The sequence below is a fragment of the Phyllostomus hastatus genome, unplaced genomic scaffold (genome assembly GCF_019186645.2).
Source record: "Phyllostomus hastatus isolate PE091 unplaced genomic scaffold, TTU_PhHast_1.1 phas_scaffold_216, whole genome shotgun sequence".
Classification (NCBI taxonomy): Eukaryota; Metazoa; Chordata; class Mammalia; order Chiroptera; family Phyllostomidae; genus Phyllostomus; species Phyllostomus hastatus.
Genome location: NW_025334018.1, coordinates 2,910,429 through 2,936,515, shown reverse-complemented (window position 1 = coordinate 2,936,515; position 26,087 = coordinate 2,910,429). Strand labels below are relative to the sequence as shown.

General features: G+C 40.1%; 2 protein-coding genes and 2 non-coding genes across 5 annotated transcripts; all 4 read right to left on the bottom strand.

Moving 5' to 3' along the window:
- Positions 1-1,277: 1,277 nt before the first annotated feature.
- Positions 1,278-7,959, bottom strand: RIT1 (Ras like without CAAX 1). Its single transcript, XM_045816726.1, has 7 exons — positions 7,832-7,959; positions 7,498-7,601; positions 7,007-7,154; positions 6,775-6,831; positions 4,122-4,195; positions 3,703-3,894; positions 1,278-2,053 (listed from the first exon to the last, which is right to left on the bottom strand). Exons 3-7 carry the CDS (start codon positions 7,110-7,112, stop codon positions 1,823-1,825), a joined length of 660 nt encoding a protein of 219 aa, XP_045672682.1. The 5' UTR covers positions 7,113-7,154; positions 7,498-7,601; positions 7,832-7,959; the 3' UTR covers positions 1,278-1,822.
- A 1,163-nt stretch (positions 7,960-9,122) lies between these two features.
- KHDC4 (KH domain containing 4, pre-mRNA splicing factor) lies at positions 9,123-25,264 on the bottom strand. 2 transcript variants are annotated; one of them, XM_045817107.1, is made up of 14 exons: positions 25,165-25,264; positions 24,460-24,676; positions 21,656-21,784; positions 21,215-21,294; positions 19,168-19,220; positions 18,758-18,921; positions 17,766-17,977; positions 17,132-17,192; positions 15,802-15,859; positions 15,299-15,558; positions 13,249-13,428; positions 12,248-12,360; positions 11,270-11,361; positions 9,123-10,408 (listed from the first exon to the last, which is right to left on the bottom strand). In XM_045817107.1, exons 1-14 carry the CDS (start codon positions 25,200-25,202, stop codon positions 10,209-10,211), a joined length of 1,857 nt encoding a protein of 618 aa, XP_045673063.1. In that variant the 5' UTR covers positions 25,203-25,264; the 3' UTR covers positions 9,123-10,208. The 2 variants fall into 2 exon arrangements, 1 of the variants encoding a protein (XP_045673063.1); XR_006783193.1 differs by having other exon boundaries at positions 10,352-10,408; positions 12,248-12,332.
- On the bottom strand, positions 14,269-14,405 carry LOC123804886. The gene has a single exon (XR_006783235.1). It is a non-coding gene; the product is annotated as a small nucleolar RNA SNORA42/SNORA80 family (small nucleolar RNA).
- Positions 18,329-18,457, bottom strand: LOC123804891. The gene has a single exon (XR_006783241.1). It is a non-coding gene; the product is annotated as a small Cajal body-specific RNA 4 (non-coding RNA).
- Positions 25,265-26,087: the final 823 nt, after the last annotated feature.

Below are 26,087 nucleotides of genomic sequence, written 5' to 3'. Positions count from 1 at the left end.
TTCATCTAATTTGTGACCAAAATCAACCAATTCTGTGAGCATCCTGATCACCAGTGCTTTGAACTGTGCATCTGATAGGCTGGCTATCTCTTAGTCACTTAAAAGTACTGGCTATGGGGCTTTGATCTGTTCTTCTGTTTGGTCCATTTTTTTTTTCATCTTGTCACCTGTTATGTTTGAGGGGCAGAGCCTTAGGTGTTCACCAGGGTGGGTCAGCCTAGTTGCTGGGTTGTGACCCCATCAGATTGTCAGCTGATTTCTCAAAAGAGACCTTACAGACGAGAAAGGGCTGGAAAGAAGTATTCCAAGTCATGAAAGGCACGGACATACATCCAAGATTGCTCTATCCAGCAAAGCTTTCATTTAGAATGGAAGGGCAGATAAAGCGCTTCTCAGATAAGAACAAGTTAAAGGAGTTCATCATCACCAAGCCCTTATTACTATGAAATGTTAAAGCGACTTATCTAACATGTACAGTAAAATGACAGCAAACTCACAATTACTAACAACCACATCTAAAGCAAAAACAAAAACAAACTAAGCAATCAACTAGAACAGGAACAGACCCACAGAAATGGAGATCACATGAAGGGTTAGCAACAAGGGAGTGGAAGGAGGAGAGAGGGTGAAAAACTACAGAGAATAAGTAGCATAGATGGTAGGTAGAAAATAGACAGGGGGAGGGCAAGAATAGTATGGGAAATGTAGAAGCTAAAGAACTTATGACACATGGACATGAACTAAAGTGGGAAAATGTGGGTGGTAGGGGGTGTGCAGGGTGGAGGGGAATGAAAGGGGGAAAATGGAACAACTGTAATAGTATAATCAATAAAATAAAATAAAATATTAAAAAAATAAAAAAAAGGAGGCACATATACAATTTTACTCAAACTGAAGTCTGTTCTGTATGGAAAATGCAGTCAGTCTGATGAATGGCCTGAAAACATTTTGCCAGGCTGAGCTCTTCTAAAGAGCACAGGGAACTAAGGAAAAGCCCCAGGAAACAATTAATGTAAATATATTGGTGAGTGTATCTACGGGTAAAGCAATAAACCTGGACAAGGCATTGGCTGTTCCAACTAAGGATTTGGATTGAGTTTAGTGATGCAGTAACGGTTCCCAAAGCATTACCTTTGAAGGTAAGGAAACTCCGAAAGAAAGAGTGAAAGAACATCATAGGAGAACTCTTCACTACATCTTACATGCTTCCGTTTGTTCTCACCCATCCCAGTACATTTCTTAGAAAAGCCAGGCCCATACTGTGAATACTGTTCTGACTCTCTTTTTTCCTAACCAAAACACACGACCTGATTTCCCCAAATCTCATCACTGCGTAACTGGCAACAGGAGTCAGTCCCACAGCTCTTTTCTGAACTGTAGCACTGATCTCTTTAGCACTGCCTTCCCTATATGATTTTTTGTTCTGTCTCTAGGAAGCATTAAGGTGAACAGAAAAGACAGAGGTCCTTCTCTGGAATAATCCCAGGAAACTGAAGTTGAAAGATAATGTGTAACAGTATATGGCAAAAAAATCCTTCTTGTGAGCTTAGTCAAACACATATGGTATATATATTCCCCTGGATACAAACAATTTACAGTAATTAATAGCAAAAGAACCCCAAACTATGATAAATCAAATTCTAATATGACAATTTAAAAGCAGACAGTGCTCTACTAGGTTAATAAATCAGAATTAGCTAAAAGACAATATATTAAATACCACGTCATTGAAAGCTCCTAGTAGGCATGTCCCCTCCATCAGTTACTTTCAGCGGGCTGCTTTGTTTGAGCACTGCAGTTCACACATAAACACTTCACCCCTTCAAGTTACTGAATCTTTCTTCTTCCGGAATGGTGATTTTAGCCTCTTCCATACACTGTTTTTGGGTTTAGATTTTTTCTCCATGGCCAGTACCGCCTCCTTTTCTTTCCTACGTATCTCCCGGACAAGGGCATGGAATACATCATCAATGTAGTAACGGTATGCAGCAGATGTCTCAAAAAAGGGACAGCTAAATTCTCGGGCCAAAGCCAATCCTTCTTCCTTGGTGACCTTTAAAAATGTAAATAGGAGAAAACTGACAGTGGTACCAATGTAAAACAATTACAACCACCCGAAAAAGTGCAGAGGTTACCTTAACAGAAAGAGAGCTCCTCAATGCTGGAGGTATTTAAGCCGAAAGCTGTGCATATTATAATGTTGGGAGGCTGAATTACATGAGTTATATGATTCCTGCTGCCTTTAAATTACAAGAATTCATTTCTACTTTATTTTAAAGATAACTTTTTGGAACAGGGACCAGTTACATCAAACATGCAATCTTAATTTTCTTTATACTTTTCATTTTAAGAAAGTAAAACACAAGGCAAACAGACGTATACTTAAACCACGACACTGAAAACTGTAAGGAACTGGAAATCGGTATGTCCAGTTATGAATATACCATATCTCCTACTATTGGATATTTAGACTTTTTCTATTTTTTTGCTACTGTAAATAGCCTGGCAATAAACATTTTATATAGAAATCCCTGAATAGATTTTTTTTAAAGACTTCATTCATTTATCTTTAGAGAGGGAAGGGAGGGAGAAAGAGAGAGAGAGAAACATCAATGTGCGGTTGCTGGGGGTCATGCCTGCAACCCAGGCATGTGGCCTGACTGGGAATTGAACCTGCGACACTTTGGTTCCCAGCCCACACTCAATTCACTGAGCTACACCAGTCAGGGCTTTTTTTTTTTTTTTTTTAGATTTTTCAAAGTCAAACTACTTCCAACTATTTGTGCCATTCATTGCTTCCACTGCTACTTATAAGTGCCTGTTTCACTACGCGTTCAGAAACACTACACCAAACAGCAACATTTTAAATATGACTGTTAACTTGAAAGGTATCACAGTCTAAAATCCTCTGCAATTTCTGTTATTCTCTCCTTCTACAGCTCATAATCCTCACCATCAGGAAGTATCTTAAAATCAAACTTAAGTTTCTTCTTATGCAATATAAACAAGATTTATTTCTGATGTTTTAGGAACTGAACTCTCCCCAATCTGTCGCCTATTAATGCAGGGGTCCTCAACCTCAGGGCAGAGACTGGTACTGGTCCGGGACTGTTAGGAACCAGCTGAACAGCAGGAGATGAGCTTGAATGCACTTGAATCATCCTGAAACCATCCTCCCCACCCTGCTCCAAGGAAACATTGCCAATTGTCTTCCACAAAACCGGTCCTTGGTGCCAAAAAGGCTGGGGACTGCTGACCTAATGCATACTCTCTGTGTCATCTGAGTACTATCCTGTGGATTCTGTCCTGTAAACTGATTTCTAAAATTCAAATTTTATCCCAAATAATAGCAAATTAGTATATATCAGGAAATTTTCAAGGTTAGGGAAAAGCTAATTTTATTTTATTTATTTTTTTAGATTGTACTTATTTATTTTTAGAGAGACAGCAAGGGAGAGAAACATCAATCAGTTGCCTCTCGCATGACCCCAACCGGGGCCTGGCCCACAACCCAGGCATGTGACCAGACTGGAATTTGATTCGGCCATCCTTCGGTTTGTAGACCGGCACTCAATCCACTGAACCACGTCAGCCTGGGCTGGAGAAGCTAATTTTAAATTTTTACTTTAAGACAGATGACTCTGTAAACAGAGCAACAAAATCCCACTAAATTATAGAAAGCATTTTCAACTCTATCCTCACCTGTCTTAGTTGCTTGAGATCAGACTTGTTCCCTACGAGAACCACAGGTGTATCATCAGTACGTCGTACTCGATAAATAAGCTGTTTAAACTCCCGAACTTCATGAAAACTTCGACGATCGGTGATAGAGTAACAGATGATAAACCCTTCTCCTGCCCTCATATACTGATCCCGCATGGCTGTAAACTCTGCCTAGAAGGAAACAAGGGTCATTAATGTACTGATACAACCTAGACCTACATACATATTAGCTACTTATTTCAGATTAAAGAAGAGACAGGTCGATTACCTGCTATCCTGAGTCAGAGACTGCATGAAAAATTAAAAGACATGAACTAGTGATGTTCTCTACATAAGCCTTCTCCTTCTCTTTACTAGAGTGAAAAGGTCTTTGTTCATAGTATTCTGGGATTTGATACCTGTCCAGCTGTATCCAAAATGTCCAGATTGGCAGGCTCATCATCAATACGGATCCGGATTTTATAAGCATCTTCTACAGAAAGAGGAAAGGTGTACTATGAATCCATAAATGCAGGAATATGCAACCCTTCTTTAAAATCCATATTATAGAAAAACAGATTACACAAGTTCTTTAACTGACCACATTTTCTCACCAAGATACATAAAGTGGGTCTTCAACTAAGGTTTGTTTTTTCTCCACAGCTTAAGCTTGTAAGACTTTACCTGCAATTCTATTTTTTTAAATCCTCACCTGAAGACTTTCTTCATTGCTTTTAGAGAGAGAAGGGAGAGAGAAAGAAGAAACATCGATGTGAGAAACATTAATTGGTTTATGCGCCCAGACTGGGGATAGAACCCACAACCTGGGTATGTACCCTGACTGGGAATCAAACCCATGGCCTTTTGGTCTATAGGATGATATTCTAACTAATGTGCCACACCGGCCAGGGCCACCTACAATTCTAAGCTAAAAAAGGATTCTGAGAGATTGTTTTTTTAAAAAAATATTAGGCCAAAAAGTAACTTTACCATTTATTAAATAGTTATTGGCCTTGTCTGGTAAGGCTCAGTTGGTTGGAGCATCGTCTATAAACTGAAAGGTCATGGGTTTGATTACTGGTCAGGGCACATACTGGGGTTGCAGGTTCAGCCCCTGGTCAGGGAGCGTACGGGAGGCAACAGATTGATGTTTCTCTCTCACAGAGATGTCCCTCTCCCTCTCCTTCCCATCCCCTCCCTATAAAAATCAGTAAGCATGTCCTTGGGTGTGGATTAAAAAAAAAGTTATTAGATGCCAGGCATTACACTAAGTAATTTATATACATTAACTCCTTCAATAATAATCCAATGAGGTATTATCTCCACTTTACAGATAAAAGAATTAAACTCTAAAAATTGAATCTCCCCACATTATACAGTTAATTAATAATATAGCCAGAATTAAAAATCAGGGCTAGTTGACTCAAAAGCCCTATATACTTAACCATATGCCATAGTTCCTCCATGTCCATCATTCCAACAAATGCTACTTAAATCCTGATGTATTTTCTTATGAAATTTTTTCTTGAACCCCTGCTTCTGACTCTTCCACAAAAGTGAAGAGCTCACTAAACCAATGTTTCTCAAACTACAAATCCATTAAGCTTAGTGAGTTGTGAATGAATTTAATGAGCTGGCCTCAACTCATTGTCTTAAATAAAATTAGCAGAAACTTTAAATTAAAGAGAAAATACAAGGGTGCACTGCATGTAGCTTATACAGTTTTGTGATACTTTAATTACACGTGCATGTGTATACATACATATGTACACACACTTATGTGTATGTACTAGTTACATACTAGTACTAGTTACTAGTTACATACTGTACTAGTTACAATACAGACTTTTTCTTGGAGTTAGCAGCCAAAGTGTAAAACAAAATGCACTAAATGATAAACTCAGTGGGAACAGGCACCATGTCCTTTTGCTCACCACTCTACCCCCAGGGCCTACCACAGTGCTTGGGAAGTAAAAGGAACTCAAGTGACCTAGGTATTTGCTGGTGAATCAGTTAATATTGTCAGGAAAGTAGTTGATTATCAATGGGAAAAAAAAAAGATATTTTTGGAATTCTAAGTAAATTATTCTAAACCCTAACTTGGTTTTATTCCTAGAATTCCTACCAGAGTTTGAATCCCTGAACAATGCTTTAATTTAATATAGCACATGAAAAAGCAAGCACTGTTTCTATTTTCCCCCACCCACAGCAGCATCTACTACATAAAACGACCACATCCAGAGCTGGGTTGGCCCAGACATTCACTGCCTTTGTGGAAAACAGAGCAGCAGGAGCCTGAGTCAATGGAAATCCTTCCTGGAGACCCACGACCATGACCAAGTGTCACATTCTGAACATACCAGTAGTATGGCACACCGTCTGTGCCTGCAGGTTTTATCTTGAGATATAGCCCCTTAGAATCAAACCTGCTTCCTTATAGTTTAGGAATGACAGTAATGTTCTTAAGTCTTTGTAGAGAAAAGCAATACAAAAAGGCAAAATAAAGTTACTTTTTACCACTTTTTACCATTTTGCCATCAACAGAGCATTAAGCATCATAAAAGACATGAAGGCAGGTCTTACTATTTAACAAACTTGAGCTATAAGGAAGTAAATGAAGAGCTTCAGTGGAAGGCCAGGCTCTGCATGTCTGGATTGTAAGGGTTCAGCAGACTGGCTCTACTTGTTTTTCTGCTTCCTTTTGTGGAAGTTCAAACCAGCTGACTCATAGTTACAGAGTCAGTCCCAAGTCAGACCCTTAGAGAAGTGACGGCAAAAGGTTTCTGTTAAGTGGCCTTTAAAATTTTCCTTTGATCTAGCAACATAGTATAACTGTAAAAATATGACAAAGAAAGTGTCCCATAAGTGTTCAATAAAAGAGACTAAAGATAGCTTATATCCACAAAGAGTTAAGTGAGGAAAAAAATGTATTCATTTGCTTACCAACTGCTGTGACACTTGTTAAACACCAAGAAAGGCTCAAAATATAAAAAGTTAAAAACTGTTTTAAAAACTGACATCAAGACACTTCTATAAGGTTTATTTAGAAACCTAAGTGACACTCTGGCTTACCGATGGTGGGGTCATGGTCTTCTGGGAATCGGTGGCTGATGAATTGCATGGTCATGGCTTCAAAACAAGAAATGAAAGTTAAAACCCACTCAAAGGTTCCTGATCCACAGAGAGAATTCTAAGTATCAACACTGCATGACAGGCAGTCTCCCATTTGGTTTGAGTGGAAGTCATTTGTTTTAAGAAATTTTCATCCTTAGTTCTTACAAAATGGAAGAAAGATGTCACCTACCACTCTTCCCTACACCACCAGCACCCAGCATCACTAGTTTGTATTCCCGTGAGAGCCCTGCAGGGCTGCTACAGCAGCTACCAACTGGGCGAGTTCCTGAATCCATTCTCTTCTTGGAGACTCCCGGGCTGCCCCAAGGAAAAGGCACCTACCGAGAAAGAAGAAAATATTTAATCCAGGATGGCAACAACCCTGAGGACAGTCCCAGTGTCAGTGCCCTGCCTTCCCATAGGACTCCTGCTTCCTGCTGGAGCACTGTAGGGGCCCTCCAGGGCAGTTCGGTCCCATGACACATCACAGGTTTTCCAAAGGAAAAAATGAAAGACACAAAGGAATTTACAGTTTTTCAGACTGGGGCACCGCACAGTGAGGAGGAGGAGGAGCCGAGTGCTAAAGCTGAGGTTTGGGGCCTTGGCCTGGTGGCTCAGTTTTTGGCGCCTCGTCCCACACTCGAAAAGGTTGGGAATTGGATTCCTGGTCAAGGCACTCACCTAGGTTGCGGGTTCCATCCCGTCCCCAGAATCGGCCAGTCAGGGGAGGCAACCAATCAATGTTTCTCTCTCACATCGATGTTTCTTTCTGTCTCCCTTCTCCTCTAAAATCAATAAACATATATATCTTTTAAGTTAAAAAATAAAAAAGTAAAGGTTTAGGGATCAAAGGCGGAGTGCCTCTGGGGCCGCAGGGGCTCTTACGCCCGCCCACCCGCCGTCCCAAGGTTCCGCCCCCTCCCGTTCTTCGACAAAGCGTCCGGGCCTCAGGGGCACCCCCGCCACCATCATGCCCCCCACCCTTCCTCCTCAAGAGGAGTCTCGCTGCTTGTACCTTCAGGACGTGAACGCTATGAGTCCGACCACGCTTCCGTCCTCCTTCCCTCCAGGCGCCAGTACTGACCCGTGACCCCTCCCGCGGCGGGGGAAGATGGCGCCACCGCTGAGAGAGGCGGAGCTGTCCCCTGACGTAGCGACCGGGGAGGGACATGACCCCACCAGGCCCTGTAACCCAGTTCCGGCGACTCACTGCTAAAGGCCTTTCGGTCGAGTACCATGCTCCAAGAATGCACACAAACACAAACCTTACCCAAGTCAAAAAGGATGATGGAAGATATGGTAAGACACATATAGGTGTCCCTTAAAGTAACTTATTCATGATTGTCTGCTGCTTGTGATACAGTAATTGGCCAAATGTAAGGGGAAACTGGAAATGGGCACCCACCAAACCCTCCCCCGGAACAGAACTGAGAGTCCGTTTAGTGCTTAATAGCAGAAGCAGCAAAATTTCCCCAAAGGAAGTTATGACTTGGGCTCTCGGAAACAGCAAATCAGATGTCAAAAACCAGATGTTCTGATTGAGTGATTTTCAACATTTTTCATCTCATGGTACATATAAATTATTAAAATAATGTGGCACACCAAAAAATATTTTGTGCAGAGCTGCCCTCCCCCAAGAGTGTATTTTGACTCATTCACACCAGACAGCTGTTGTGTCATCATGTTTCCTCTGACAATCAACAGGTCAGTACCCCTTACTCAGGTATTGCACTGTTGAAAATCCCTGTTCTAGTTGACCAGTTTTCAATTCTAAACACATGTAAATGAAACCCATTAAAATTTTTGTTTTGTTGTAAACAAGTGGACTACCCACCAAGAAATAAAATTGGAATTTTCAGGTGGCCTTGAATTGAATCAGAAATAAATAAGGACAGTATCACCAGATTCCTCTATTTAAGTACAGGTACTAGAAGGGAAATCTTTACACAGGGAAATCTGTTAAAACTTCTGCCCACCCTACTTTTTTTTCAGAATGTTTTTCAAAGAGTAATTTGCATTTCCTTTAAAAATGTTTCATTTACTTGGTCCTTGAACCATATTTAACAAAGGAGGGCTAAAATATAAAAATGAAAAACACCCAGCACAATAATCCCTTACATTTTTTCACCTGGATTTCCAAGGATTTACTTTGGAAAGTCATGAAACTCACAGAACTGTATGCAAACTCCCGGGTCCCTGTGTTTTCCTGGTGGGGTTAGAATGCCATTGTGCTACAAGTAAACATGCTTACCGATAGATCACAGTGTATGGATGGGCTTTGGAATAAAAAACAGAGAAGCCACAAGCAGAATATTTATATATTTATTAATAATGACATTATGGTCTAAATATTTACAACATATAGGAAACCAGAGGGTAAGTTTATACAAAGCCAGCCTGCAAAGTATTCAAATGTGCAAAAATGACAGTTCTGTATCTCAAACTACTGATTCAGCAGACTAGCTCCTTCACTTTCACACATCAATGTTTGATACAAAAAAGTTCTTTTGGCAAAACCTGTAATGCCAAGAAAAAGGACAGTTGCCATTTCAGTCACTAAGTCCACCATCCTATTGCGAGCAGTCAAATCTCTCTATTTTAGCTGCAACCAGTTCTGAGAGAGACAGAACCACTGTTTCATTTCTATGATGAGTTCTGACCAGCTTTTGATCAAGTAGTTTTCTTTGACCCAGTTGAAGACAAGAGCTTAGACGAGCAATAAAAACAGCAACGGCTATGTGAGTGAGACAAGTGTGCCCGAAGGTGCCAGCTTTGGATCATCCCAATAAAAAGATACAATGAAAAAAATAACTTCTTTTTCCTACCCAGGATCCAGCTATATCTGACAATTTTAAATTAGTAAAACTGCACTTTCCAAACAGTAAAGGATCCAAAAATGGACTAGGGATGAGTTCGCAGATTTAGTACTGAAAAGAAAGAATGGTCTTAAAATCATTTCCCCACTAATAAATAGTAAGGCTTGGTTTGTAACCAGTTATTATCAAAACTGACCATACAGTAGTAAAATACAAATAAAACTGTCTATAATAGGGGCTACGCATTTGGAAAGGCCGGACCAGGTCAACATATACTGGAATGATCCCATTGGGATGCTTTGTTGAACACGCACATTTCACAAACTGTTAAAAAAAATCTTCTGAGACAAATTTGTGATCCGAAGTAAATTTTTAACAGATGCTATGCCACTGAAGAAAAAAAAAAAAAGATATCTTAAAAAGAATGAAAGCCTTTTAAGAAATGGGACACTGCATCTCTAACTTCTGCAAAGGTCCACGATGGTTCCCAGTACAGGCCAAAGTCTTGTTAAATCAAGTGCATGCATTATTGCTAAAGAAGAGTCACCGAGGGTCAAAACTCTGTTCCACTGTTTCCTATGGGGCCATCCAGAACGGCATCTGTTGTTTAGCTCGTGGTTGTGATGATGGGTATTGATATCCCAAACTCCAGCCCTGTGGAAAACTACTTGCATTTTTATGACCTCCATGTTCCTCCTCTTCGTCCGATGAATCTGCAGCATAAGCCACCAAGCCAAACCCCTTCTCTGTAGTTTTCATCTTCTTGACTGGATAATCTAGAATGAAGAAAAAAAAACCCCAACCCCATTCCCCAACAAGGGAAAAAAAAAGATAATACCATAAATTCGTTAATTAAAAAAAAGACGTTAATTTTAAGTGGTTAGTTGGACACCATTTTGAGGTCACAGGGTCAGTGGTCACCCAAAAGCGTTGAAGGTCACACGAAAAACAGCACCAGCATCAGCAAATGTGAATCCACCAGAACCATGTAAGAAAACAGAGAAAGAAAAAAGAAACACAAGAAAAAAAAAAAGAAAAAAAAAAGAAAAAAAAAGGAAAGTTAGCAAGTGAGTCTGAGGAGGCTGATATTTCACCTTTTAAAGAGTTTAAAGAAAAGAAGAAAAGAAAAAAATTTATTTTCTTCTGTTCATTTTTATTATGGCTACAGGCAAGGAACAAAAAAGATCCCATGAACCTCTAGAGTTCTGGGATACTAAGAAGCAACACTTTTTATAGCAGCCACAGGCTGACCATTCCCAACCAAGAGTGCTTTGAGGGGAGATGTGGCTCAGTTCTCAACACAAAAAAATCAATATTTAAGTCTGGATCAAATTAGCTCAAAGTATTTAGATGAGGCAACAAAATTTTGAAATGACCTACCAATCATTAGTATTTCCTAGGGTTTAATGTCACTGATGTTATACCTAAAATATAAGTCGACTGACTCTTCTAGACACACGTTGGTTGAAAATAATAGTCTGTGTAACTATATGCTGTCCATATAAATAAAAAAAATCGTTCTCATTAGATTATAGAGCTTGGATTAAATGCCTAAATGAATCACACCTGAATGAACACTGGGTTAAAAACTAATACCTTAAGGCCCCCCCTCAACCCCCCAGTTATACCTTACTCACCATGGCTCCCTGTTAAGGTCCCAGACCCATTCCTTTCATCAGACTCCGTTTTTATTCCAGTCACTGGAAAGGCTGGCGGAGGCATCAACTGCCTGTTAAAAACACCACCACCAAAAACAAAACAAAACAAAACAAAACAAAACGCCACTCAGATAAATTCAATTTTAAACTCTCCAGTAAGAATAACAATACAGCCTGCAGTTAATGTTTCATGTTCCTTTTCACCATTAATTTCAACCCTTTTACATGACCCTCTGTCCTTCAAGCTATTTTCAAGTTATAAGGCCTTGTCTATATACCCTGGCCATGCCGGAAACAAAATGAACTGTTGTAGAAGTGAGGTCCCTCTTACGAAGGTTGATAATTATAGAGAAACGGAGAATTTAAGCACTGGACGGCGGGCTGGACTTCTGTTAAGAGTATGACTCTAAGTAGCAAAAATGGGTTGATTATGTAACTACTGCCTACCCTTAAAAAAAAAAAAAAGGGCCAAGGCCCTGGCTGATGTGGCTCAGTGAATTGAACACCAGCCTGTAAACCAAAAGGTCCCCAGTTTGATTCCCAGTCAGGGCACACGCCTGGGTTGCAGGCCAGGTCCCCACTAGGGGGCGTGCAAGATCACACATTGATGTTTCTCTCCCACTCTCCCTCCTCCTCTCTCTAAAAATAAATAAATAAAATCTTTTAAATTTAAAAAAAAAAAAAAAAAAGGCCAAGATGCAGACAATGAAAGTAAAAGAAGATGTCTGAATGAGCAAGCATTGAATTATTCACCATTAAGTGTTACTGCTTCTAAGACTGGGGAAGTCATATTATTGCACTTTTTACTACTGCATCAATTATAACAGGAGCGTTTGATCCAAGTGATTTCATTTGTTTTAGAACATGGAAGCTCGTAGCAATGATCATTATTTACATTAATGGTGCAAACAAATGACATATGGATATATTCATATAATTATTTTCCAACTAACTTACCTGTCCCTCTCTCGCTCTTTGCCTGAGGAACTTGCTGGCTTCGATCCTGCACCTTCAATCTCAGTCTGACTGGAGAAGCCTGTACCTAAATTAGTCATATGAATGGGTCCATGCTATGAGCAGAAAAATACAGTGGCATTAGCAAATCTACAACTGCTGTATTGACTTTAGCTCCTTAATGTAACTGTCAAGTGCCTCATCTTTCTGACAAATTGCAGTGAGCTGAACTACATAGCTCCTTGGGATCTGGAGCATTTAAGTACAGTCCAGAGCATATCTGGAGAGATTATTTTTCTCTGTCAGGATGGTCAGGAATGTTGTGATTTATTATGCTATGTCCATCTGTTTTCCACTATCCATAACTTAACTGGTTTGTATAAATCTAGTTATAAACTATAGAAATACTTAAAAGTTTATTTCAAAAGAATGCTTCAAGGATTCTGGCAAAAAGTAATGGAGCCTCTCCTGATAAAACAAAATGCATCAAAACTACATATTTTAATAATCTTTTTAAAAACTTGCTAGTGAATGACTATGTTTATAATTATGTGTATGCACAGAATCACTGCATTTCTGGCACTTTTTGGGGGAAACACTGGAGGAAAAAATATCACCCTCTTTTAGAGAATAGTAAACTGAAAGCCAAGGCTTTAAATATAACCACATACTGAGCTTTCAGTGAGATGCGCAGCGAAGAACTATCAGAAGCTTGCAAGGGTACGAATAAGAGAAGTACAAAATTCTACAGAACTCCTTCCAAATGCTAGTCAGGAGAGCTCTCTAGGTGGAGAGTTTTGTATGCTTCAAAGACAAAACCCACACAAAAGGAATCACTCTTGCTTTAAATTAATCTCCCAAGGATAAAAAACTAATCTAAATAGATTCCAGAAAGCAGGAATCCTACTATTGGGAGGACAGTTGATACAGATGTGAATTTATCTTCCTTTAAAGGGAGAATATCGAATAAGATTAGGAAAATAAAACAAGGTATTTTATTTAACCTGGTATCCAAGAAGTCCAGATTCTCGTTCATCTGGCAGCTCTTCTGTGAATCTCCTCTTTTGTGCCTGGGGTTGAGTTGGGAGTGGGGGCTGGGGCTGGGGCTGGGGCGGGGGTTGGGGGCCAGCAGGCAAGGCAGTTTTGACAGGAGCAGCAGGAATAAAAGGCCCACTCATCGGACTCTGGGACAAAAACAAACCAAGAGGAAAAACGGTGTGAGAATCCCTAGCAAAATAAACAATGACTACAATACATTTCAATGATCAACATACACAACATGAATCTTTTACCTTCTGGTCCTTAGTTTCCTTCATGTATAATTTGCTAACAGTATTACCTAGTCTTCCCCACCTTCATGGTAGGGAAACATAAAATTAATAATCTCTACAGTGCTTTCAACCCTCAGGAAAAACTCATCATGCATTTGTGCTATTAGGAGCAAACATGACCATTAACACACAAAAACTCCACCCACTTACTTAGTTCAGAAGTTACTGAGCAAGAATTCTCTCTTACTTAGAGCCCTTCAACCAATGCGACTAGCTTTCTGGACCATTAATTTCGCTAATGTTTGTGGCAAAGACAACTTACCTACCACTTCCATGGATAAGTTATATCAAGAGCAAGTCTGTCTACTCTTTTGGAGGTTGTTCCAAAAAGGAACAAGGGGTTATCAAAAGACAGTACATATTAAAGAAGCACATTTAAAAGAAAAAGTCTTATGAATGACAAATGGCTAATATTTAATGACTACCTGGACTATCTTAATCCTTGCAACGCTTTGAGATGTTATTTTGCCCATTTTATATAGAAGGAAAACTGAAGCCTAAATAGGTTATGTTATATTCCAACATCACAAAGCTCAAAAATAATTACTCTGTTACACTGTTTTCTAATTACAAAAGAATATGGCTCAGAGCTGGAGAACTACACAGTACTGAGCTCTGCCTAAACACAACAGGAAAAGCAGTTATGACTAGGGACCACAACAGAATTCAGTCCAGAAGACCTTTTTTGTTTCACACTGTACAACCCCCTTCAGTGCTCACAGCCCATAGATAAGGAGGCTGGGCAATGGTTCGAGGTTGCAATTTACTCTGGCATGAGCACACTATGAGAGGCCCACAGGGGAGGGCCCGCCATAAATCCATTACCATGCTCTCTCATTCATCTCTCCTCTGCCTCTAAGGATTGTATATAATGCATCTAAATGAGCTAGCTGCCTACTCTCCCTAAAATTCTGGTTTCTTACAGTTTGAGAAATATGCACCAGCACTTATTTTTTTTTAATTTACTGATATGAGAGAAACATTTATTTGCTGTTCCACTTATTTATGCGCTCATTGGTTGATTCTTGTACGTGCCCTGACCAGAAATCAAACCTGCAACCTTGCTATATCAGGACGACACTCTAACCAACTGAATTACCCAGCCAAGGATACACCAGCACTTACAATCCTTACGTTTGGTGAGTTCACATATCTTGGCCTAGGAACACTAATATATGGTATATTTCCGAGAATAGCAATTCTGTTCCAAGCATCTAAAGGTGTAGTATAGGCCAGCCTCCTCCTTGAAGACTATTCTTGAACACTGTAAAGCCAGGCGCAGGCAAATGATGGCTACAGTACGGCACACTATGATTCTGGCCTGCTATTTTTGTCAATCAAGTGTGACTGGCACACGGCCACACACGTTCATTTGGTATTGTCTGTGGCTGCTTTTGTGCTAGAACAGCAGAGTTGCGGTAGTTGTGACAGAGATCAAGTGGCTCACAAAGCCTACAATATTTATCATCAGGCCCTTTGTAAAAAGCTCACCAACTCCTGCTGTTCACTATAAGGCGGCAAGACTCAAGAAACTAATCGTGAACTTCAAGATGAATCGACGCACATACACTATTCTCAAGTATACAGGTACTTTGGTGGCAGTAACAGGAAAACAATACTTCACATTACATATGACTTCTGAATAATACCACCACCTTTCCACCCCTTTCCTGCCCGTTTTTCCTAATTCAATGGTATCATGCTTCATGTCCTGGCATCTTACCTGTCCAGTGCTAGCTGGAGGCTGCACTTGTGTTATCGGGTATTGTGTTGGCACAGGTGCAGGTGGAACTCCAGTAGGTAATGCTGGCAAGACTCCAGGTGCCAATGAAACAGCTGGTGGCACTATGTTTGGTACTCCATAGGGAGGCTGAATTGGCTGCTGAGGAGGGGGAACAACAGGGTAACCAGACTGATAGCCATTGGATGGATAATATGGTGGCTGAGGAGGGACACTACTTATAGCAGAGGGTTGTGTATAGCCTGAGGGGGAAGAAAAAAAGTGTTTAATCAGCTGCAGCAGAATGAGACATTTTAGCTGAATATTAAACTTAATCTCTAGGGAAGAAAAATACTAAGGTTCAAATGGCTTTCCAAATTACCCTAAGGTGAAGGGAACAATATTAGTGTTCTGGCACAGTCAGTCTAGCCTCAAGTATCATTATTTTATTCATAAATATCACTAGCAAAAATATTTTTTAGTTAAATACTTTAAGACATACACACCTGGTAAAGGTACAGCAGTATTAATCTGATTCACAAATCTAGAGTATTCAGCATGAACCTGAAAGAGAAGGAAAAACAAATTAGTATGGGACAGTCCTAATTTACTGAGTATTTACAGGGATCTAATTATACCATCTGAGGACCAAGGCAATACAGAATTAAAATATTTCCATTGATGTTTCGAATGTAAACCTGTTTATTCTTTTGTTTACTCAGTGACCTGTTCTCAAGCAGTTCCTGCTTTAATAAATGTTTAGTACTTTCCCTGCTCTGGTTCTTCATCATAAGCATTTCACTAAGCCCACAACTTCAAGCAGCAACAAAGAAAAAGACAGGGAATGGTCAGGGAAGCTATCTGGTCTAAAGGCTGGTGAATCAGGTTCCTTTACAAAAGCAAAGAGAACAGCAGCATCCCAAAAGGGCATCCTTCAATGTGATGTAACACAAGGGGGAAGACATTCAGTCCCCAAACCTGATTTCCTTTAGGTGCTATAAAAACAGCCCTGTGGTTTAACTTTTGGTTATTTGCTTGTACAACAGAGAGAATGTATAATCAAATAAGCAATTATCCTAAAGGTGCTGCTAATTGGTTTTAAACTATTACAGTTCTATACTTACTTTAGCTAAAGCTAATATCAAAAAGAATCTGGAATGCCCATCTTAATGACTTGACCAGGATTAAAAGCATTAATCTAAATAACTGACAACACTAGTATTTTATAGAACTAATGTACTAGAGGTTCAAAATTCCATACTGAAACAGCTGCTGAAGAAATGCATGGCCACTGCACAACTGACCAGGGAAGTGTTTTCGATAAATGGAATGTTAATTGCTACAGTGGTGTAGTATTGAGTAGTGTCCCCCCCAAAATCCATGTCTACCTGGAACCTCAGAATATGACCATATTTGGAAACAAGATCTTTGCCTGCACATTTTAAGTTGAGATCATACTGGACTAAAGGGCATCTTAAATCCAAAGACTGCTGCCCTTAGAAGAGAAAGACACAGAGAAAATGGGGGCAGAGACGGGAATTACGCTGATGCAAAGCAAAGGGTGCCAAGGACCACAGGCAGTCACAGGAAGCTAGGGGGTGTGGGCGGGATGGGTTCTCCCCCAGAGCTTTCAGAAGGAACCAGCTCTGCCCAAACCTTGATTCTGGATTCCTAAACTCTGAGAGAATAAATTCCTGTTATTTTCAAGTCGCCCAGTTTGTGGTAGCTGTGTGGGGCAGCCAAGGAAACTAACACAGGTGGGAAAAACAGCTAAGACACAGTCCAAAGGGGCAACAGCTGCTCTGAATGAGTATCAGACAGACAAGTATACCTCACCGTTTGCAAGAGGTTCTCACAGAGCTTCTTGGCAGCAGCAAGGCCTTCTGGTTTGGGATGACTGCAAAGAATTCAGAACCAAGAATTCAAAGGGAAGAAAAGTAAAGGATACAGGATTCTTTCAGTTTGTGTGCTGCTTTATAAACTTAATTTTTCAATGTAGCAGAAATCTAAGCTTCTAAAAACCACAAGATAGGGACAGAGAATAATATTATAAGCCCTTTAAGGCAAAACTAGTATCAATACCACATTATTTTATTGGTCTTTCTCTGAATAATAGTATTTCTTGATATTAAGACATTTAAAAATATTGTAACCGGTGTCACTCCAATAAATTCTAAAAGAAAACACATTGTGATAGGTTTCAGTCAAAGTTATTGTAGACTCGGAACAGATCATTTTAGGATCACAGATTTGTATAAAACCCAAAGACTTGAACAGTAAAAAAGATAATCTATCCCCTAATCCAACAGTTTTTATTAACTAATTATAAAATGACTACTCCTAGTGTTAACTTAAGTTCCTCATGTTACTACTTATTAAACCCATTTTTCTCTTATTCCTCCTGAATCATTGCTGCCTATACTGCTAAGTTGACAAGAATTCAAAAGTTCTCAGCCCCATCCATCCATACCTGATGTAAATATACATAGGTTCGAAAGCTTCTCGGCCAGATGCTGGCTCAATGCAGCCTGAACCCTTGCCTCGAAGGAAGACTTTGGCACCTGTTTCAATCTGAATGTGCTGCAAATAGGAGCAGCCTGGACCTTCTACCTTCTCTTTGACATTAAAAGTGGGCACAGCATGTTCCAGACCCACAAATAATTTATCTTGAACATAATGCATCTGTAGAAGAACAGAACACCTCTGGTTAAACAGAGACTACATAAAATTAAAGCCTAATCTTGGAAATTATTACACAAAAGAATTCTCCAGATACTTTTAATCATTTCCAGAATAAGGACCCCCTATAATTTCTACCAAGAGCCCATAAGAACAAACCCCATCAAGCAGCTTAATTTAAATGAGAACCACAGTCCACAAACCTACTTACAACACTAACACCTTACTCTGTTCAGCAAAATCTAAGATGTGAAAATCTAAATCCAATACTGAGTAAACATACCCACTTCCTCTTGACTAATTAATATACAGTAAGAAATTACAGCAAAGACAGTTTCCTGTAAGACTGGAGTAGAATGTTGGGTAGCACAGTCAGCCCTGGAACCTTCTCCAGTAAGGGCTGCTCTCTCCAACCCTTTTTTCTAGGAGGATTGTATCAGCAGAGTCTCGCTTCATCAGACTCCGCCTTCTTAGTCCTCCAGTTGCCATCGAGTTTACATATGCAAACTGAAAACACTACCTTCAAATGTACAACGTGCATACTCTTTGATATATCAAAATCCCCTTTCTGGCATGTATCAGGGGGAAGAGATGTGTGCTCACATGTCCGCTACATCTTAGAAGCCTAAATGATCCATTATTACGGTATCAATAGCGGGTAACTTTCAGGATGGAATTTCAGAATTTTATTTTTTTCTTCACATTTGCTGTATTCCATTCAGCATATATCATTTTCATAGAAATGGCAAAGCTGTTAATGAGTGATCTCTCCACAAAACATACCCCTGACTGGAAGGGAGGCTTCTGGCTAACAGCTGGAGACAGCTGTGCAATGGGTGCTGGCTGGTGATAGACAGTGACTGTTGCACCATTAAACGTTGGACTTGTCCCTGTGGCAGCTTTCACCACCCCATTGGTGATAATTTCTTTGATTCGGTTTACAGCTCCTGGGGAAAAAGAGAGTAAGATACTGTACCAAAGAAATTAATGAACTGACTAGTACCCAATGATAAACACAGGTCAATATTCAATTATTCCATTAGTATTAATCCACTTTATAGGTGACTCAAGTGTTTGGCTCCCAATCACTAAACCCCTATGTACATTCATAAGTAATTCATAAACAATAGTACACCCAGCTCTGTAACTTTGCCTTTCACAGAAAGTGTGTATGAGCCAAAAACATTACTTACTGTCCACTAATTCCCGCGTCTGGCCCTGAACATGAAGATATAATGGACGATCCCTACGAAGAAAAATACAAATGATCCCAAGCTTGTCATAACCAAAGAAGGTGCTAAATGAGTTACCAGAACTAACTGGTAACATTTAAAGTTTCCAGATCAGTGAAAGGGACTATACAGTGCATGGAAATGGCTGTTGCTAATTTCTAAGAGCATGGTTTGATGGCAGGGGACTGAATCAACTTTTCAGATTGCTTAGTTAACCTACTCACATAGGAATCAAATTTGTTCCTATGGGTTCATGAATGTTAGTATCCAGTCAACTGAGATAACCTGATGTTTGAGAACAGAATTCTTTTCTTTTGGTTGTCTAATAGGTTACAGGCAAATGTACTCATGGCTATATAAATTAATGGGGAGAAAGTGATGGTGGCATATACATAATTTCTTTGAAAGCCCACACCAACTAAGACTCTTTAGATCACAAGTGTACAAATGGCTTAGATCCAGATTTTTATTATAATAATGAAGAAAGTGACCAATAACCATACCATAGTAAAAAGCTGTAGATAAAAAAAATAAACTGTATTTAAAGACAAGTTTGAAACAGCAACCAGCACATTTAAAGTTGAAACATACCCTTAGATTGAAGGGTATATTTTTGCCTCCTAATGATATTCAGTTTAAGCCAATGTTAACAATATTCTCTGGTCCCGGCTGGCGTAGCTCAGTGGATTGAGCGCGGGCTGCGAACCAAAGTGTCGCAGGTTCGATTCCCAGTCAGGGTACATGCCTGGGTTGCAGGCCATGACCCCCAGCAACTGCACATTGATGTTCCTCTCTCTCTCTATCTCCTTCCCTTCCCTCTCTAAAAATAAGTAAATAAAATATTTTTTAAAAAATTATCTTAAAAAAAAATATTCTCTGGTGCTGACTGGTGTGGCTAAGTGGGTTGGGCACTGTCCTGCAAACTGAAAGGCTGCTAGTTCAATTCCCAGCCAGAGCACATTCCTGGGTTGTGGGCCAGGTTCCCAGCTGAGGGTGTGCAAGAGGCAACTGATTGATGTTTCTCTATCACATCAATGTTTCTCTCCCTCTCTAAAAGATAAATAAAATACTTTAAAAAAATATCTTGCCTGAGTACCTGCTCTCGAAAATTGAATACTAGAAAGGATGAAACTAAACTGAGATGAAATCTTTATATGTATAACCTGTAACTTATAATCATCAGGAAGGCATTAAGGAGTCTGATAAAAACATTTTTTTTAAAAAGGAAGATTTTAACAAAGTAAAGCTCATTTGTTGGGAGAAATATTTCCATGGGAAAACAGTTTAGAGGTATGTATGGCCCTGACCAAGTAGCTCAGTAGGATAGAGCCTTATCCCAATTCACTAAGGTTATGGGTTTGATCCCCAGTCAGGGCACATATAAGAATCAACCAATGAATGGATGAGTAAGTAGAACAACGAATCGATTTTTTTCCTTCTCTCTCTAAAATTTCCTTCTCTCGTCAATTAAAAAAATTTCTTTTAAGATTTTTATTTATTTTTAGAGAGAGAAAAGGAGGGAGAAAGGAAGGGCAACATCAATGTGTGGTTGCCTCTTGCATGCCCCGCACTGGGGACCTGGCCTGCAACCCAGGCATGTGCCCGGACTGGGAATTGAACTGGCAACCCTTTGGTTTGCAGACCAGCACTCAATCCACTGAGCCACACCAGCCAGGGCTAACATCAATAAAAATTTTTAAAAAGGAAGTATATACATTAAATGTTAACAATTATCTTCTTTTACACTTTTGTACAACTTGTTGCCTTCAATAAAAACACTGTCAACTAAAAAACTAAAGCACAAAAGGAAAAAGAATAACTACAACACTTCTTGTATCTGTTGAGGATGTCCCAAATTCTGTAATAAAGCACATATACACACATGCATATCTATTAACCAAAGTAGCTACTAATCAAACATTTACCTATGTTCCCTAAGAATAAAAATCTGAAGCTAATGTGAGTCATATACCCAGCCTTCCCCAAAGTAGAGGATATGCAGACACACCCTGGTCCCACTTTGGCCTTCTCCTCAGTTGTCATGAACCTCCCTCGAGTCGACACTGCAGCCCCACTGAGTCGGCTGATCTAAAAAGGAAACATTCTATTAAAAAGATAATGTGGCAACTGATTTCAATGACAAGTAACAAGACAGATTTTCCCCATCCATGCATCCCAACAATAAGGTAGGAATGAGTTCTCTCTGGTGTCTGAAATTGTAGTTTTATTGTTTCTCACTCAGACCAACCCAGGGGAATTCATACCTATCTGTGTCTTTACCTTCACTAAGTCATCCCTCTGCAGTTAAATCAAACCCAACCCTGATTTGAAGACTGTGACTCAAAGCCACTAATAAACATCTGACTCATGTCTGTCTGTATTTAGTTGTCTGATTTTCTGAAACCACACCCACAGCCACATTCCCCACAGAAGCCCAATATCTCCACACCTCGTCCTGAGTTTGTCCCCGAGTCAGCAAGTTCCTACATGTGAGGGGCACGTCGTTGATCTCTACTTCGGCTACCACCAGGTCATCCTTGCTTTTACTGCTAGTTAGGCCTTTTCCAGGGGCCTGAAGCTATAAAAAGAGAATTAAAGATTAAAAAGCTTATTTAATGAAATTAGTATCTTTTCATTGCCCAATTTACAAGTACAATTGCCCAGGTCCTGCAGCCTCCTTACCTTTCCCTTTACCTGCCTGCAAACATACCTGGAAACACTCCTCATCATTTTTCATTAATGAAATAACAAGCAAATAAAACCTCACTAAAATGACACCAAGTATAAACAATTGACTTGAAGGCCACCATCAGATTTCTCTACAACCTTGGCCATGTGTGCACTTTTATGGTCACATAATTACAGAAAGTCTATGGACTAGAAACTGCTATCTCCAAAAGAAAAACTAAAGGGCCAAGAAATGTTTTACATCTCAATTAGCAAGCTGTGTGTATAGTAAAAACAGGGTTGAGTTCAAAGTACAATGCGTAACTCACACATCACATCTGTTTAATGGGAAGTTGCCTTTGTGCCAACACTATAATCACAACACATCAAATCTAACTAACGCCATCCTTGCAATATCAAAAGCCCTTAAATTGTATCTAATTAACATTCCACCCTATTACCCTCTTAAGGAAAAACAAAGAGAATGGATGAAAAGCCAAGTAAGATCCACAAATCTGAGCTGGTTCCTCTCAATTTAAATTACAGGCAACTGCCCTGGCTGGTGTGGCTTGAACGCCAGCCTGCAAAACAAAGGGTCACCAGTTCGATTCCCAGTCAGGGCACATGCCTGGGTTGCAGGCCAGGTCCCCAGTAGGGGAAAGTGAAAGGCAACTACACATTGATGTTTCTCCCCATCTCTTTCTCCCTCCCTGTCCTTCTCTCTAAAAATAAAAATAAATTTAAAATCTTAAATAAACAAATAAATTACAGGCAACTGCAGATAGTTGGATTTGAGTGTTATCTAAAAAAACAATTCTCAAGATAGCCTTCCCCAACCATAGCTACCCTAAACTGACATCTAGCAAATCTGCTCAAGGAAGGTAAAATAGTTTGTGTGTTAGATTCATTTTTTAAATGTGGAGGCAAGCTAAACAGACATATCTCCTTACCTTTGTATAGTCCACTTCAATACACATCATGCAACCTATCTCACTGAACCCCTCCAGCCTCTTTTAAAGGTACATTTCAGTGTTGTCCAACACAACTTTCTGTGATGACGTTAGGTGACCTGTAGCTGGCAGTCCAAACCGGACACCACTAGCCACATGTCTACTGAGCACTTGAAACATCGCTAGTATGACTGAGGAACTAAATTTTAAATTTTATTTTTAATTCAAATTTTAATTTATATAGCTACCCCATTACAAAAGAGGAAGATAAGGCTCATCTGTCAAAGACACCCAACCAGTAACTGAGGATTCTGGGTTTCAAACCTAGGTATTTTGGCTCTAAATTCAGTATTTATGAACCATGCTACCTCCTGCTGAGTTCATTTACCCTTTTAAAGACTATTTTTTAGAGGAAAAAAAAATTAGTCTAAATGGTTAACACCAGTATTTTGAATTTTAATATACAAGTAGCATTCCAGCTTCATCAGTGTCCTTTTAATATTTCCTTGGATATCTTAAAATGGACAATTGATTCACACAATCTTTGCAAACCACAAAAATACCAATGATAAACTTCCAATTCTCTAAAAGTTCTGATCTGCAGAACTTGAATATCTAAGCATTCAGACAGGTTATGGCCTCCTGATAAACACTCTGCTGATGTCACCTACTGACAATTTGAAAGGCTGACAACAAACTTCATTTTCTTTTTTCCCACCTTTATTGAGGTATAAGCTTTAAAATTACTTGGTGAAACAGTCACCAAAAACATGCTAACTAATATACCCATCAACTTACATTCATTACATTTTCAAATACAGAACTCATCTCTTCACAGGTAGCAAAGATGGCAAATTTAAGCTAAGAGAATTTTTAAAAAGTATATTTACAATTAAATGGGCTGTCTTGAAGCACACTGAATTCTACAACTCTAGAGACCTTCAAGCAAAAGCTAAACACCCAATTGTCTGAGGTGACTGTTTAAGTAGACATCAGTGCCTACCATGTACAGACTTTGGACAAGTTCTTTTACATTCATGCAATACAGTCACTATATACTTATTACCCTGCAGGAAGATTCTTGCATGCTATGGTAATTAAACTAAAGGATTCCAAGTTCAGATCCATTATAGCTGTAAGACCCTTATTATACCAGGGATTTTATGAAATGACCAAGTAATTCCCTCAATTTGTGTGAAAACTACAAAACCACCCATATAAATTATTCTTTTATTTTATGTGTAATTGCCCTTGAGTTAGGCAGAAATTAGAATTTGAATCTATAGTTTATAGAGACATTTTAAAGTTCACTTGATTTATTTGAACTCAGAATTTAGGGGAAATGCACATGTATCAAGAAACATATTACATCGCTTTTCATGATTGTATAGATAAGCTGAAATGAGTGAACATAGCCAAAACAAGTTATTTGGTCCATAAATGTAGTCACAGCTCAACCAAAACTGCCTTGTAAAAATAAGTAACAAAATGTCATCTGATATATTCCAAAACAAAGTGATCTTTAAATTACCGTCCCGTGTTCTCCTTTATTAACACAAATGACTGTGACAGTACAGGATTACGAAATAACCCGTATTAAGACCGCAATTAGCAGAGTCTCTCCAACTACAAATACCTTCTCAGCAGCATTCTGAGTTGGTTTCAGCTTCCCTTTGGCCATGAGCATGGCATTGATCTTGGCAGCCACAGCAGCAGCAGCATCTAAGGCTCCAGAGGGAGCAGCTGTGGTACCCCCAGGGCTTCCCCCACTGCTGGTAACCTCTCCACCTGGGGCCGCCGGTGGGAGGAAGAGAAGGGGAGCTGGAGCTGGTTGGTCCCATTTGCTGCGGCGCCTACAGTAAGTAAAAGGAAAATAACAGGCCCCCAAAAGCTTTCATTTGTAGTATTACTCCCTTATTATGCCTTAGCACACCATCTTTTCCTCTATCATGTTCCCTTCACACCTGCAAAACTCCTATCGGGGCTTGAAATTACCAACTTAAATAGAAAATTACTGCAGTATTTCCCCAAATCCTCACTTCTTTCGATCCTTTTCCAGACTCTACTTCCTTCCACTTCCGTCACCCCTATCAAGACTTCACTCTGTCCCACATGCGGTCGTTTTTCGCCTTCCTCTTTGCTCGTCCTTCCAAAAATCCCTGATTCTCGCCGGCCTTTCTCAGGATCTCCAGGCCTTCTCACCACCATTCTCTACAGACTGGCTCTCCTATGCGTACAGGTCCCACCTAAGCGCCCCTCTACCCATATGCACCTCCCCATGATCCCTCCGCCTCTCCTATGCCCCCTGCTCGCTGCGATTCCCTCGCCCGCGAAGCTTTACCCGCCGGCCCCGGGATGTGTCGCGCTCCCCGCGGACATGGCGACCGGTCCTGCTCAACCACCCGCCAACTACCCTACAACCACCTTCCCGTCACTTCCGCCCCTAACGCCCTTACGCAGGGTCTCTTCCGGTTGGGAGGAGAAGCGGTTCCGGTTAAAATGTTTATTCCGATTGGACTCTCCTTACGTCGCGTTACTTAGGCGTTTGGCGTCTGACAGTGGTAGGGTGTGAACTTTCTGGAGAAAGATGATTACTAACCCTCGTTTTAAGGTAAAATTGGGGCGGGAAGAATCCATTTTTGTTGTGGGCGGTTGGTAATTTACCGGATAATAACGCATGAGCCACGGAATTAAGCCGGTATCTCCTCAAATTGAGCTGTATTCTCCTGGAAGCCCAGCCTCTAGCCGGTGAGAGAGCTTTTTGGCGACTTTTGCCCGCTTCACGTTTCAATTACCCATTTACGAAAAGGAAAATTATTCGTTCCAAAGGCCATTCCCCTCCTCCCCATTTCTGTGCAGCAAGCATTCTTTTTAAGAGGAGGGCATATATAAAAACATAAAAATTAATAAACTACGAATCCTTCCTATTTAGTCACAACGTGGCGGGGTAGGCACGCAGGCAAATGCATACAGTAAGGTTGTACAATAAATAAGCAGTGGTGAAGAAGATAAAAGGTTCAGCTTGGTGGGACTCACACGCATGTATTTGAAAGAAACGAAAACTGAACATTTGGGTGAGGGCGAGGAAGTGGTGCAGCATGGGTTATGAAACCCTGTTCTGCGATCTAGTACTTAACAGTGGAACTGGCTGCAGTGAGGGGGCCAGATCATGAAAGACCTTGAGTGCCAGCTGAGAAGTTTGAGCTGATGTTGGAAGCCAGAGATGTTCAACGTTTGAGGTTTCTTGGAGCTGCAAGGAGTCTC